The 15407-nt window shown below is 57.9% G+C and overlaps 1 protein-coding gene across 3 annotated transcripts in view; it reads left to right on the top strand.

The window, feature by feature from the left end:
• Window positions 1-15407, top strand: part of nprl3 (NPR3-like, GATOR1 complex subunit) — a 58261-nt gene that overhangs the window by 24053 nt on the left and 18801 nt on the right. For all 3 annotated transcript variants that reach the window (XM_085978781.1, XM_085978782.1, XM_085978783.1), the window contains 3 exons: window positions 8894-9047; window positions 10285-10363; window positions 13696-13833. In XM_085978781.1, the coding sequence (XP_085834907.1) occupies window positions 8894-9047; window positions 10285-10363; window positions 13696-13833 (371 nt within the window). The remainder of the gene's footprint in view (window positions 1-8893; window positions 9048-10284; window positions 10364-13695; window positions 13834-15407) is intronic.

Genomic DNA, 15407 nt, shown 5'->3' on the forward strand with positions numbered 1-15407 from the left:
TCCTAACTCACACCCAGTCCCATTCACCCATCATCCCCTGTGCTCACTGCGCCGTGTCCTAACTCACACCCAGTCCCGTTCACCCATCACCCACTGTGCTCACTGCCCCGTGTCCTAACTCACACCCAGTCCCGTTCACCCATCACCCCCTGTGCTCACTGCCCCGTGTCCTAACTCACACCCAGTCCCCTTCACCCATCACCCCCTGTGCTCACTGCCCCGTGTCCTAACTCGCACCCAGTCCCGTTCACCCATCACTCCCTGTGCTCACTGCCCTGTGTCCTAACTCGCACCCAGTCCCGTTCACCCATCACCCCCTGTGCTCACTGCCCCGTGTCCTAACTCGCACCCGGTCCCGTTCACCCATCACCCCCTGTGCTCACTGCCCCGTGTCCTAACTCACACCCAGTCCCGTTCACCCATCACCCCCTGTGCTCACTGCCCCGTGTCCTAACTCACACCCAGTCCCGTTCACCCATCACCCACTGTGCTCACTGCCCCGTGTCCTAACTCACACCCAGTCCCGTTCACCCATCACCCCCTGTGCTCACTGCCCCGTGTCCTAACTCGCACCCAGTCCCGTTCACCCATCACCCCCTGTGCTCACTGCCGCGAGTCCTAACTCACACCCAGTCCCGTTCACCCATCACCCCCTGTGCTCACTGCCCCGTGTCCTAACTCGCACCGAGTCCCCTTCGCCCATAACCCCCTGTGCTCACTGCCCCGTGTCCTAACTCGCACCCAGTCCCGTTCGCCCATCACCCCCTGTGCTCACTGCCCCGTGTCCTAACTCGCACTCAGTCCCGTTCACCCATCACCCCCTGTGCTCACTGCCCCGTGTCCTAACTCACACCCAGTCCCGTTCACCCATCGCCCCCTGTGCTCACTGCCCCGTGTCCTAACTCGCACCCAGTCCCGTTCACCCATCACCCCCTGTGCTCACTGCCGCGAGTCCTAACTCTCACCCAGTCCCGTTCACCCATCACCCCCTGTGCTCACTGCCTCGTGTCCTAACTCGCACTCAGTCCCGTTCACCCATCACCCCCTGTGCTCACTGCCTCGTGTCCTAACTCGCACTCAGTCCCGTTCACCCATCACCCCCTGTGCTCACTGCCCCGTGTCCTAACTCACACCCAGTCCCGTTCACCCATCACCCCGTGTGCTCACTGCCCTGTGTCCTAACTCACACCCAGTCCCGTTCACCCATCACCCCCTGTGCTCACTGCCCCGTGTCCTAACTCACACCCAGTCCCGTTCACCCATCACCCCCTGTGCTCACTGCCCCGTGTCCTAACTCACACCCAGTCCCGTTCACCCATCACCCCTGTGCTCACTGCCCCGTGTCCTAACTCACACCCAGTCCCGTTCACCCATCACCCCCTGTGCTCACTGCCCCGTGTCCTAACTCACACCCAGTCCCGTTCACCCATCACCCCCTGTGCTCACTGCCCCGTGTCCTAACTCGCACCGAGTCCCCTTCGCCCATCACCCCCTGTGCTCACTGCCCCGTGTCCTAACTCACACCCAGTCCCGTTCACCCATCACCCCCTGTGCTCACTGCCCCGTGTCCTAACTCACACCCAGTCCCGTTCACCCATCACCCCCTGTGCTCACTGCCCCGTGTCCTAACTCGCACCGAGTCCCCTTCGCCCATCACCCCCTGTGCTCACTGCCCCGTGTCCTAACTCACACCCAGTCCCGTTCACCCATCACCCCCTGTGCTCACTGCCCCGTGTCCTAACTCACACCCAGTCCCGTTCACCCATCACCCCCTGTGCTCACTGCCCCGTGTCCTAACTCGCACCCAGTCCCGTTCACCCATCACCCCCTGTGCTCACTGCCGCGAGTCCTAACTCACACCCAGTCCCGTTCACCCATCACCCCCTGTGCTCACTGCCCCGTGTCCTAACTCGCACCGAGTCCCCTTCGCCCATCACCCCCTGTGCTCACTGCCCCGTGTCCTAACTCGCACCCAGTCCCGTTCGCCCATCACCCCCTGTGCTCACTGCCCCGTGTCCTAACTCGCACTCAGTCCCGTTCACCCATCACCCCCTGTGCTCACTGCCCCGTGTCCTAACTCGCACCCAGTCCCGTTCACCCATCACCCCCTGTGCTCACTGCCGCGAGTCCTAACTCTCACCCAGTCCCGTTCACCCATCACCCCCTGTGCTCACTGCCTCGTGTCCTAACTCGCACTCAGTCCCGTTCACCCATCACCCCCTGTGCTCACTGCCTCGTGTCCTAACTCGCACTCAGTCCCGTTCACCCATCACCCCCTGTGCTCACTGCCCCGTGTCCTAACTCACACCCAGTCCCGTTCACCCATCACCCCGTGTGCTCACTGCCCTGTGTCCTAACTCACACCCAGTCCCGTACACCCATCACCCCTTGTGCTCACTGCCCCGTGTCCTAACTCGCACTCAGTCCCGTTCACCCATCACCCCCTGTGCTCACTGCCCCGTGTCCTAACTCACACCCAGTCCCTTCACCCATCACCCCCTGTGCTCACTGCCCCGTGTCCTAACTCACACCCAGTCCCGTTCACCCATCACCCCCTGTGCTCACTGCCCCGTGTCCTAACTCACACCCAGTCCCGTTCACCCATCACCCCCTGTGCTCACTGCCCCGTGTCCTAACTCACACCCAGTCCCGTTCACCCATCACCCCCTGTGCTCACTGCCCCGTGTCCTAACTCACACCCAGTCCCGTTCACCCATCACCCCCTGTGCTCACTGCCCCGTGTCCTAACTCGCACCGAGTCCCCTTCGCCCATCACCCCCTGTGCTCACTGCCCCGTGTCCTAACTCACACCCAGTCCCGTTCACCCATCACCCCCTGTGCTCACTGCCCCGTGTCCTAACTCGCACCGAGTCCCCTTCGCCCATCACCCCCTGTGCTCACTGCCCCGTGTCCTAACTCACACCCAGTCCCGTTCACCCATCACCCCCTGTGCTCACTGCCCCGTGTCCTAACTCACACCCAGTCCCGTTCACCCATCACCCCCTGTGCTCACTGCCCCGTGTCCTAACTCACACCCAGTCCCATTCACCCATCACCCTGTGCTCACTGCCCCGTGTCCTAACTCACACCCAGTCCCGTTCACCCATCACCCCCTGTGCTCACTGCCCCGTGTCCTAACTCACACCCAGTCCCGTTCACCCATCACCCCCTGTGCTCACTGCCCCGTGTCCTAATTCACACCCAGTCCCGTTCACCCATCACCCCCTGTGCTCACTGCCCCGTGTCCTAACTCACACCCAGTCCTGTTCACCCATCACCCCCTGTGCTCACTGCCCCGTGTCCTAACTCGCACCCAGTCCCGTTCACCCATCACCCCCTGTGCTCACTGCCCCATGTCCTAACTCACACCCAGTCCCGTTCACCCATCACCCCCTGTGCTCACTGCCCCGTGTCCTAACTCACACCCAGTCCCGTTCACCCATCACCCCCTGTGCTCACTGCCCCGTGTCCTAACTCACACCCAGTCCCGTTCACCCATCACCCCCTGTGCTCACTGCCCCGTGTCCTAACTCACACCCAGTCCCGTTCACACATCACCCCCTGTGCTCACTGCCCCGTGTCCTAACTCGCACCCAGTCCCGTTCACCCAGCACCCCCTGTGCTCACTGCCCCGTGTCCTAACTCACACCCAGTCCCGTTCACCCATCACCCCCTGTGCTCACTGCCCCGTGTCCTAACTCACACCCAGTCCCGTTCACCCATCACCCCCTGTGCTCACTGCCCCGTGTCCTAACTCACACCCAGTCCCGTTCACCCATCACCCCCTGTGCTCACTGCCCCGTGTCCTAACTCACACCCAGTCCCGTTCACCCATCACCCCCTGTGCTCACTGCCCCGTGTCCTAACTCTCACCCGGTCCCGTTCACCCATCACCCCCTGTGCTCACTGCCCCGTGTCCTAACTCACACCCAGTCCCGTTCACCCATCACCCCCTGTGCTCACTGCCCAGTGTCCTAACTCACACCCAGTCCCGTTCACCCATCACCCCCTGTGCTCACTGCCCCGTGTCCTAATTCACACCCAGTCCCGTTCACCCATCACCCCCTGTGCTCACTGCCCCGTGTCCTAACTCACACCCAGTCCCGTTCACCCATCACCCCCTGTGCTCACTGCCCCGTGTCCTAACTCACACCCAGTCCCGTTCACCCATCACCCCCTGTGCTCACTGCCCCGTGTCCTAACTCACACCCAGTCCCGTTCACCCATCACCCCCTGTGCTCACTGCCCCGTGTCCTAACTCACACCCAGTCCCGTTCACCCATCACCGGCTGTGCTCACTGCCCCGTGTCCTAACTCACACCAAGTCCCGGTCCCCCATCACCCCCTGTGCTCACTGCCCCGTGTCCTAACTCACACCCAGTCCCGTTCACCCATCACCGGCTGTGCTCACTGCCCCGTGTCCTAACTCACACCCAGTCCCGGTCCCCCATCACCCCCTGTGCTCACTGCCCTGTGTCCTAACTCACACCCAGTCCCGTTCACCCATCACCCCCTGTGCTCACTGCCCCGTGTCCTAACTCACACCCAGTCCCGTACACCCAGTCCCGTTCACCCATCACCACCCCCTGTGCTCACTGCCCCGTGTCCTAACTCACACCCAGTCCCGTTCACCCATCACCCCCTGTGCTCGCTGCCCCGTGTCCTAACTCACACCCAGTCCCATTCACCCATCACCCCGTGCTCACTGCCCCGTGTCCTAACTCACACCCAGTCCCGTTCACCCATCACCCCGTGCTCACTGCCCCGTGTCCTAACTCACACCCAGTCCCGTTCACCCATCACCCCCTGTGCTCACTGCCCCGTGTCCTAACTCACACCCAGTCCCGTTCACACATCACCCCCTGTGCTCACTGCCCCGTGTCCTAACTCACACCGAGTCCCGTTCACCCATCACCCCCTGTGCTCACTGCCCCGTGTCCTAACTCGCACCGAGTCCCCTTCGCCCATCACCCCCTGTGCTCACTGCCCCGTGTCCTAACTCACACCCAGTCCCGTTCACCCATCACCCCCTGTGCTCACTGCCCCGTGTCCTAACTCGCACCGAGTCCCCTTCGCCCATCACCCCCTGTGCTCACTGCCCCGTGTCCTAACTCACACCCAGTCCCGTTCACCCATCACCCCCTGTGCTCACTGCCCCGTGTCCTAACTCACACCCAGTCCCGTTCACCCATCACCCCCTGTGCTCACTGCCCCGTGTCCTAACTCACACCCAGTCCCATTCACCCATCACCCTGTGCTCACTGCCCCGTGTCCTAACTCACACCCAGTCCCGTTCACCCATCACCCCCTGTGCTCACTGCCCCGTGTCCTAACTCACACCCAGTCCCGTTCACCCATCACCCCCTGTGCTCACTGCCCCGTGTCCTAATTCACACCCAGTCCCGTTCACCCATCACCCCCTGTGCTCACTGCCCCGTGTCCTAACTCACACCCAGTCCTGTTCACCCATCACCCCCTGTGCTCACTGCCCCGTGTCCTAACTCGCACCCAGTCCCGTTCACCCATCACCCCCTGTGCTCACTGCCCCATGTCCTAACTCACACCCAGTCCCGTTCACCCATCACCCCCTGTGCTCACTGCCCCGTGTCCTAACTCACACCCAGTCCCGTTCACCCATCACCCCCTGTGCTCACTGCCCCGTGTCCTAACTCACACCCAGTCCCGTTCACCCATCACCCCCTGTGCTCACTGCCCCGTGTCCTAACTCACACCCAGTCCCGTTCACACATCACCCCCTGTGCTCACTGCCCCGTGTCCTAACTCGCACCCAGTCCCGTTCACCCAGCACCCCCTGTGCTCACTGCCCCGTGTCCTAACTCACACCCAGTCCCGTTCACCCATCACCCCCTGTGCTCACTGCCCCGTGTCCTAACTCACACCCAGTCCCGTTCACCCATCACCCCCTGTGCTCACTGCCCCGTGTCCTAACTCACACCCAGTCCCGTTCACCCATCACCCCCTGTGCTCACTGCCCCGTGTCCTAACTCACACCCAGTCCCGTTCACCCATCACCCCCTGTGCTCACTGCCCCGTGTCCTAACTCTCACCCGGTCCCGTTCACCCATCACCCCCTGTGCTCACTGCCCCGTGTCCTAACTCACACCCAGTCCCGTTCACCCATCACCCCCTGTGCTCACTGCCCAGTGTCCTAACTCACACCCAGTCCCGTTCACCCATCACCCCCTGTGCTCACTGCCCCGTGTCCTAATTCACACCCAGTCCCGTTCACCCATCACCCCCTGTGCTCACTGCCCCGTGTCCTAACTCACACCCAGTCCCGTTCACCCATCACCCCCTGTGCTCACTGCCCCGTGTCCTAACTCACACCCAGTCCCGTTCACCCATCACCCCCTGTGCTCACTGCCCCGTGTCCTAACTCACACCCAGTCCCGTTCACCCATCACCCCCTGTGCTCACTGCCCCGTGTCCTAACTCACACCCAGTCCCGTTCACCCATCACCGGCTGTGCTCACTGCCCCGTGTCCTAACTCACACCAAGTCCCGGTCCCCCATCACCCCCTGTGCTCACTGCCCCGTGTCCTAACTCACACCCAGTCCCGTTCACCCATCACCGGCTGTGCTCACTGCCCCGTGTCCTAACTCACACCCAGTCCCGGTCCCCCATCACCCCCTGTGCTCACTGCCCTGTGTCCTAACTCACACCCAGTCCCGTTCACCCATCACCCCCTGTGCTCACTGCCCCGTGTCCTAACTCACACCCAGTCCCGTACACCCAGTCCCGTTCACCCATCACCACCCCCTGTGCTCACTGCCCCGTGTCCTAACTCACACCCAGTCCCGTTCACCCATCACCCCCTGTGCTCGCTGCCCCGTGTCCTAACTCACACCCAGTCCCATTCACCCATCACCCCGTGCTCACTGCCCCGTGTCCTAACTCACACCCAGTCCCGTTCACCCATCACCCCGTGCTCACTGCCCCGTGTCCTAACTCACACCCAGTCCCGTTCACCCATCACCCCCTGTGCTCACTGCCCCGTGTCCTAACTCACACCCAGTCCCGTTCACACATCACCCCCTGTGCTCACTGCCCCGTGTCCTAACTCACACCGAGTCCCGTTCACCCATCACCCCCTGTGCTCACTGCCCCGTGTCCTAACTCACACCCAGTCCCGTTCACCCATCACCCCCTGTGCTCACTGCCCCGTGTCCTAACTCACACCCAGTCCCGTTCACCCATCACCCCCTGTGCTCACTGCCCCGTGTCCTAACTCACACCCAGTCCCGTTCACCCATCACCCCCTGTGCTCACTGCCCCGTGTCCTAACTCACACCCAGTCCCGTTCACCCTTCACCCCCTGTGCTCACTGCCCCGTGTCCTAACTCACACCCAGTCCCGTTCACCCATCACCCCCTGTGCTCACTGCCCCGTGTCCTAACTCACACCCAGTCCCGTTCACCCATCACCCCCTGTGCTCACTGCCCCGTGTCCTAACTCACACCCAGTCCCATTCACCCATCACCCCCTGTGCTCACTGCCCCGTGTCATAACTCACACCCAGTCCCGTTCACCCATCACCCCCTGTGCTCACTGCCCCGTGTCCTAACTCACACCCAGTCCCGTTCACCCATCACCCCCTGTGCTCACTGCCCCGTGTCCTAACTCACACCCAGTCCCGTTCACCCATCACCCCCTGTGCTCACTGCCCCGTGTCCTAACTCGCACCCTGTCCCGTTCACCCATCACCCCCTGTGCTCACTGCCCCGTGTCCTAACTCACACCCAGTCCCGTTCACCCATCACCCCCTGTGCTCACTGCCCCGTGTCCTAACTCGCACCCTGTCCCGTTCACCCATCACTCCCTGTGCTCACTGCCCCGTGTCCTAACTCACACCCAGTCCCGTTCACCCATCACCCCCTGTGCTCACTGCCCCGTGTCCTAACTCACACCCAGTCCCGTTCACCCATCACCCCCTGTGCTCACTGCCCCGTGTCCTGACTCGCGCCGAGTCCCATTCACCCATCACCCCCTGTGCTCACTGCCCCGTGTCCTAACTCACACCCAGTCCCGTTCACCCATCACCCCCTGTGCCCGCTGGCCTACACGGGCTCCCGGTCCGGCAACGCCTCGATTTTAAAATTCTCATCCTTGTTTTCCCCCCTCCATGGCCTCCTGGCCCCCTCCCTATCTCTGTAACCTCCTCCAGCCCCGCAACCCTCCGAGATCTCTGCGCTCCTCCAATTCTGGCCTCTCGCACATCCCCCGATTTCCATCGCTCCACCATTGGCGGCCGTGCCTTCAGCCGCCTGGGCCCCGAGCTCTGGAATTCCCTCCCTAAACCTCTCCGCCTCTCTCTCCTCCTTTAAGAACATAAGAAATAGGAGCAGGAGTCGGCCATTCGGCCCTTCGAGCCTACTCCGCCATTCAATGAGATCATGGCTGATCTTCTGCCTCAACTCCATTCACTGGCCCTATCGCCATATCCCTTGATGCCTTTACTAGTCAGAAATCTATTGACTTCGGTTTTGAATATACTCAACGACTGAGCCTCCACAGCCCTCTGGGGTTGAGAATTCCAAAGATTCACCGCCCTCTGAGTGAAGAAATGTCTTCTATCTCAATCCTGAATGGCCGACCCGTTACCCATTAAGACGCTCCTTAAAACCGACCTCTTTGACCAAGCTTTTGGTCACCTGTCCTAATTTCTCCTTATGTGGCTCGGTGTCAAATTATGTTTGATAATCACTCCTGTGACGCGCCCTGGGATGTTTCACTACGTTAAAGGCACCGGATAACTGCAGGTTGCTGTTGCCAGTATTGAGAAAACGTCTCTTAAGTTCTTAGAGTCGGGGACCGTGTATATTGTCGCACTTTGCGGGTTATTAACGCCACGTCCTTCTCGACTGCCAACAGGCGAACGCAGATCCCTCGGTTATCGGCTGCATGCACAATCTCTCGCGCCGAATCGCCATCGTCCTGCAGCACGAGGAGCAGCGCTGCCAGTACCTGACCCGTGAGGCCAAGCTAATGCTGGCAATTCAGGACGAGGTGTCCACCATGTCCGAGAGTGAGTTCATCTCGCGCCTGCAGTGAAAGCGTTTTGATCATGAATTTTACTTTCCAGGTTCCTTCCCCCCCACCCTCCCGGCATTGGACATAAGACGTAGTCGGCCATTCGGCCCCTCGAGCCTGCTCCGCCATTCAGTGAGATCATGGCTGAACTTCCACCTCAACTCCACTGCCCTGTAGGGAAGCTACTCCATTTCAGGCCAGCCTTTGCCCAGAACGCACATTGGGACAACTGGTCGTGATCCTGTATGCCGGAGGGGAACGGCCACAGAATGCCAAACCGGTGGCAATCGAGTACCGTCCCCACCATTTAAAACGCCCAGCGTTTAAAACGGGCCGTCGCTCATAACGGCCAAAAAAGCGACAACCCGTTTGCATTAACGTCAGTTGCAAAGTTGACGGTCGTGGCGTCTGGCGAGCGCGCTCTGTTTATATCCGGCAAGCCTGCCCACAGCAAAGGCAGAACTCTCTCACCTTTCCGGTGAATTCGTGCAGGCTGTCCATCGGCTTGGCATGAAACCGACTTCAGCCGCTTGTGGGATCGTTGCTGTTTTGTAATAGTTGGCGATGCCCAGTCATCCGGAACGCGAGCCCGTCCGTTACTCGGTCAGGTACCGCTGTGTTCTTGCGATTTATTGATGTTTCACCGATCGTTATCCCGTGCCGCAGCCTGAGTTTTAACTGTCCTCTCTCATAGAATCACAGAAAACTTACGGCACAGAAGGAGGCCATTCGGCCCCTCGTGTCCGCGCCGGCCGACAAAGAGCTACCCAGCCGAATCCCACTGTCCAGCTCTCGGTCCGTAGCCCTGCAGGTTACGGCACTTCGAGTACTTTTTAAATGCGATGTTTCTCATGTAGCTGTAATTGGAATGGTTTTTAACGTTGCTCTGACGTAAGAAAACTACTCGGCACTTGGTCTAAGCGTTAAACAAAGCTTTAATCAACTGTTTTACAACATGGAGGTCTAGTTGTGTCCTTCACTAGTTCCTGTTAATAGTCCTGCGCAAGCTGGGCCTGTGCCCGAGTGTTTATACTCTCCCTGGACAGCGCCACCCGCAGGCCGCTCCGTATTATTTCATAAGTCTTTCTTTCATGAATGACTGATTCATGTCACCGCGCAACGCGGGCACACCGCATTCAACACGAGCTCGCCCGCGACACGGGGTGGGGACCGTGCGTGTGACGATATAGCTGGTTTGGTGAAAGCTGATTGTGTTCCACGTTCCCCTGCAGGCGATGGCTCCCAGTCGCCGTTCCATCACATCCTGCCCAAGTGTAAGTTGGCCTCCGATTTGAAGAAAGCCTTCGACAGGTGAGCCCAGTCTGGGGAAATTCCTCTCGCTACCATTTCCTGCCCCTTCCTCTCCGGAAGACTGTGATTCCCCTCTGGCCGCGGGTTCAGCAGGAGACGGGTGGCCGAGTGGCCGTCGCTCGTTCGCAGGTCGTAGAACGGGAGCGCCGAGGGGGTGTCGCAGCCGAGCCCGCACCTGCCGATCACGTCCACCCTCTTACCACCCCCCTCGCCCTCCAACGCGGTTGTTTGAAAGAATGGTCAGAACCAACTTAAAGACAGACTCCCATCTCTCCAGCGTCTTTCACCACCTCAGGACGTCCCAAAGCGCTTCACAGCCAATGAAGTACTTTTTAAAAAGTCAAAGTCATAGTCAGAACAGTAAAGAAGGAGACCATTCGGCCCAGCGAGTCCGTGCCGGTTCTCTGTAGAACAACCCAGTCAGTCCCATTCCCCCGCTCTATCCCTGTAACCCTGCGAGTTTATTCCCCTCAAGTGCCTATCCAGTCTCCCCTTGAAAACATCGAGTGTCTCCGCTTCCACCACTTCCACCGGCAGCGAGTTCCAGGTCCTCACCACTCGCTGCGTAAAAAGTTTTTCCTCACGTCTCCCCCGTATCTCTTTCCCAAAACCTTAAATCTGTGTCCCCTAGTCCTTGTACCATCAACTAGTGGGAACAGCCTTTCCCCGTCTAGCCTATCCAAACCCGTCATAATCTTGTGCACCTCGATCAAATCACCCCTCAACCTCCTTTGCTCTAATGAAAACAAATCCAGCTTCTCCAACCTGTCCTTGTAGCTAAGATCCCCCATCCCCGGAACCATTCTGGTAAATCTCCTCCGCACCCTCTCAAGGGCCTGCACATCCTTCCTAAAGTGTGGGGACCAGAACTGGACGCAATAATCCAGTTGTGGCCTAACCAGCGCTTTATAAAGGTTCAGCATAACTTCTCTACTTTTGAACTCAATACCTCTATTTATGAAGCCCAAGATCCCATATGCTTTGTTAACCACTCTCTCAATATGTCCCGCCACCTTCAGGGACCTATGCACATTAACTCCCAGGTCCCTCTGTCGCTGCACACTCTGTAAAACTGTGCCATTAAGTGTATATTGCCTCTCCCTGTTCCTTCTGCCAAAATGCATCACCTCACACTTCTCTGTATTAAACTCCATCTGCCACTTGTCTGCCCATCCTGCTAGTCTTTCCATGTCCTGTTGCAGTCGATTGGTATCATCCTCACTGTTTGCCACACCCCCAAGTTTGGTGTCATCGGCAAATTTAGAAATTCTACTCTGTATTCCAATATCCAGGTCATTTATATATATCAAAAAAAGCAGTGGCCCCAGCACTGACCCTTGGGGAACACCACTGTCTACCATCCTCCAGTCTGGAAAAACAGCCATTTACCATAACTCGCTGTTTTCTGTCCTTAAGCCAATTCCTTATCCAAGCTGCCACTGACCCACCTAGTCCATGAGCCTCTGTGTGGTACTTTGTCAAACGCCTTCCTAAAATCCATGTAGACAACATCCATTGCATTCCCTTCATCAATCCTCTCCGTTACTTCATCAAAAAATTCAGTGAGATTAGTCAAACACGATCTGCCTAGTGTAGTCACTGTTGTAATGTATGAAACACGGCAGCCAATTTGCGCACAGCAAGCTCCCACAAACAGCAATGTGATGATGACCAGATCATCTATTAAGAACATAAGAACATAAGAAATAGGAGCAGGAGTAGGCCAATCGGCCCCTCGAGCCTGCTCCGCCATTCAATAAGATCATGGCTGATCTGATCCTAACCGCCAATCCACTATCACAGAACCATCTCCTGAATCTAACAGAATTAGACACACGAACTAGGAGCAGGATCAGGCTACACGGCCCCTGGGCCCGCTCCGCTACCCACAGGGCCATGTCCGATCCGAACCTAGACTCATGTCCAAATTCCTGCCCGCTCCCCGTAACCCTTAATTCCCTTTACTTCTAGGAAACTGTCTATTTCTGTTTTAAATTTATGTAATGATGTAGCTTCTACAGCTTTTTGGGGCAGCATATTCCATGGACCTACCACCCTCTGAGTGAAGTAGTTCCTCCTCATCTCAGTTTTGAAAGAGCAGCCCCTTATTCTAAGACTATGCCCCCTAGTTCTAGTTTCACCCATCATCTGGAACATCCTCCCTGCATCCACCAGATCCAACCCCTTCACAATCTTATATGTTTTAATAAGATCGCCTCTCATTCTTCTGAACTCCAATGAGTAGAGTCCCAATCTACTCAACCTCTCCTCATATGTCCATCCCCTCATCCCCGGGATTAACCGAGTGAACCTTCTTTGTACGGACTCGAGAGCAAGTATGTCCTTTCTTAAGTATGGACACCAAAACTGTATGCAGTATTCCAGGTGCGGTCTCACCAATACCTTGTACAACTGAAGCAATACCTCCCTATTTTTATATTCTATCCCCCTAGCAATGAAAGCCAACATTCCATTGGCCTTCTTAATCACTTGCTGCACCTGCATACTAACCTTTTGAGTTTCGTGCACCAGGACCCCCAGATCCCTTTGTACTTCAGTACTTTCCAGTTTCTTGCCATTAAGATAATAACTTGCTCTACGATTTTTCCTGCCAAAGTGCATAACCTCACACTTTCTAGTATTGTATTCCATCTGCCAAATCTCTGCCCACTTAGCCTGTCGATGGCCCCTTGCAGGTTTTTTATGTCCTCCTCTCTCACTACTTTCCCTCCCATCTTAGTATCATCTGCAAACTTTGATATGTTACACTCGGTCCCCTCCTCCAAATCGTTAATATAGATTGTAAAGAGTTGGGGACCCAGCACTGACCCCTGCGGAACACCACTGGTTACTGATTGCCAGTCTGAGAATGAACCATTTATCCCAACTCTCTGCCTTCTGTTAGATAGCCAATCCTCTATCCATGCCAGAATATTACCCCCAAGTTTGAGGGACAAATATTGGCCCCAGGACACCGGGGAGAACTCTTTTCCTCCCCCCCAACCCCCGCTCTGATCTACTTTTACGTCCACCCGAGAGGGCAGACGGAACCATTGGAAAGACGGTGCCTCCGACAGTGCAGCACTCCCTCGGTATTGCATTGGGGAGTGTCGGCCTGGATTATGAGGCTCAAGTATCTGAAGTGGGGAGTCGAGCCCACCACCTTCTGGCTCCGAGGAGAGAGAGAGACCCACTGAACCGAGGCTGACCCCTTAGGAAAGTGGGGGGTGCGGGGGGAAGAAAGCGAGGGAGCTGTGCCCGCAGACAGAGTGGTTTGTTGGTTAATGTGCCTGTGATTCTTCTCTACACTGACATCTTGACCTCCTCTTTAGTCTGTGCACGACTGGCATGGTTCACCTGCACATCAACAACTGGCTGGAGCTCAGCTTCTGTCTCCCTCACAAGATCCACCGGGTCGGGCCCGACTACATCCCCCCCGATACCATCGAGCGCAGCCTGAAGGCCATCCGGTACGTAGCAGTCGCTGATCCCGCCAAGTAGACTCTCACCGCCCTTCTCCCCTCCCTCTCCGCCCTTCTCCCCTCCCTCCCCCTCTCCTCTCCCTCCCCCTCCGCCCCTCCCGCCCCGCCCCCCTCCCCCTCCGCCCCGCCCCCCTCCGCCCCGCCCCCTCCCCCTCCGCCCCGCCCCGCTCCCCTCCCCCTCCGCCCCGCTCTCCTCCCCCTCCGCCCCGCTCCCCTCCGCCCCGCTCCCCTCCCCCTCCGCCCCGCTCCCCTCCCCCTCCGCCCCGCTCCCCTCCCCCTCCGCCCCGCTCCCCTCCCCATCCGCCCCGCTCCCCTCCCGCCCCGCTCCCCTCCCCCTCCGCCCCCCTCCCCCTCCGCCCCGCCCCCCTCCCCCTCCGCCACGCTCCCCTCCCCCTCCGCCCCGCCCCCTCCCTCCCCGCCCCTCCCCTGTCTGTGCTCTCAATGTCTTCGGGTGAGAACAGGTTTCAGAGATTGTGGAAGCGTAAGAAGTATTGAGAAACTGGTGAGATGGGAGGGATGGAGGAGAATCGCAGCACGAGACTCTGAATTATGATCCTGTGTATAGGGAAGGGGGAAGGAAGAGGTGGAGGATAAAGGGAAAGTGGGAGAAAGTCTGAGCCGTGGAGAGGGTTTCTTTTAAAGGCAGTTTGAGGCGATTTTAAAATGTAACAGAGACACCGAGTGGTTCACATACACAAATCTTCGAAGGTGGCTGGACAGTTCGACAAGGCTTGGGACCCTTGGCTTTATCAATAGAGGCAGAGAGTACAAAACAAGGGAGATATTGCTAAACCTTTATAAAACACTGGTTAGGCCCCTGCTAGTGTATTGTGTCCAATTCTGGGCCCCGCACTTTAGGAAGGATGTCAAGGCCTTGGAGAGGGTGCAGAGGAGATTGACCAGAATGGTACCGGGGATGGGGGACTTCAGTGACGTGGAGAGACTGGAGAAGCTGGGGTTGTTCTCCTTAGAGCAGAGAAGGTTAAGAGGAGATTGACCAGAATGGTCCCAGGGATGAGGGACTTCAGTGATGTGGAGAGACTGGAGAAGCTGGGGTTGTTCTCCTTAGAGCAGAGAAGGTTAAGGGGAGATTGACCAGAATGGTACCGGGGATGAGGGACTTCAGTGACGTGGAGAGACTGGAGAAGCTGGGATTGTTCTCCTTAGAGCAGAGAAGGTTAAGGGGAGATTGACCAGAATGGTACCAGGGATGAGGGACTTCAGTGATGTGGAGAGACTGGAGAAGCTGGGATTGTTCTCCTTAGAGCAGAGAAGGTTAAGGGGAGATTGACCAGAATGGTACCAGAGATGAGGGACTTCAGTGATGTGGAGAGACTGGAGAAGCTGGGATTGTTCTCCTTAGAGCAGAGAAGGTTGAGGGGAGATTGACCAGAATGGTACCAGGGATGAGGGACTTCAGTGATGTGGAGAGACTGGAGAAGCTGGGATTGTTCTCCTTAGAGCAGAGAAGGTTAAGGGGAGATTGACCAGAATGGTACCGGGGATGAGGGACTTCAGTGATGTGGAGAGACTGGAGAAGCTGGGATTGTTCTCCTTAGAGC

This window comes from Somniosus microcephalus, unplaced genomic scaffold, assembly GCF_052327205.1.
Source record: "Somniosus microcephalus isolate GS21.2 unplaced genomic scaffold, FLI_Smic_1.0 unresolved_chr7, whole genome shotgun sequence".
NCBI classification, from domain to species: Eukaryota; Metazoa; Chordata; class Chondrichthyes; order Squaliformes; family Somniosidae; genus Somniosus; species Somniosus microcephalus.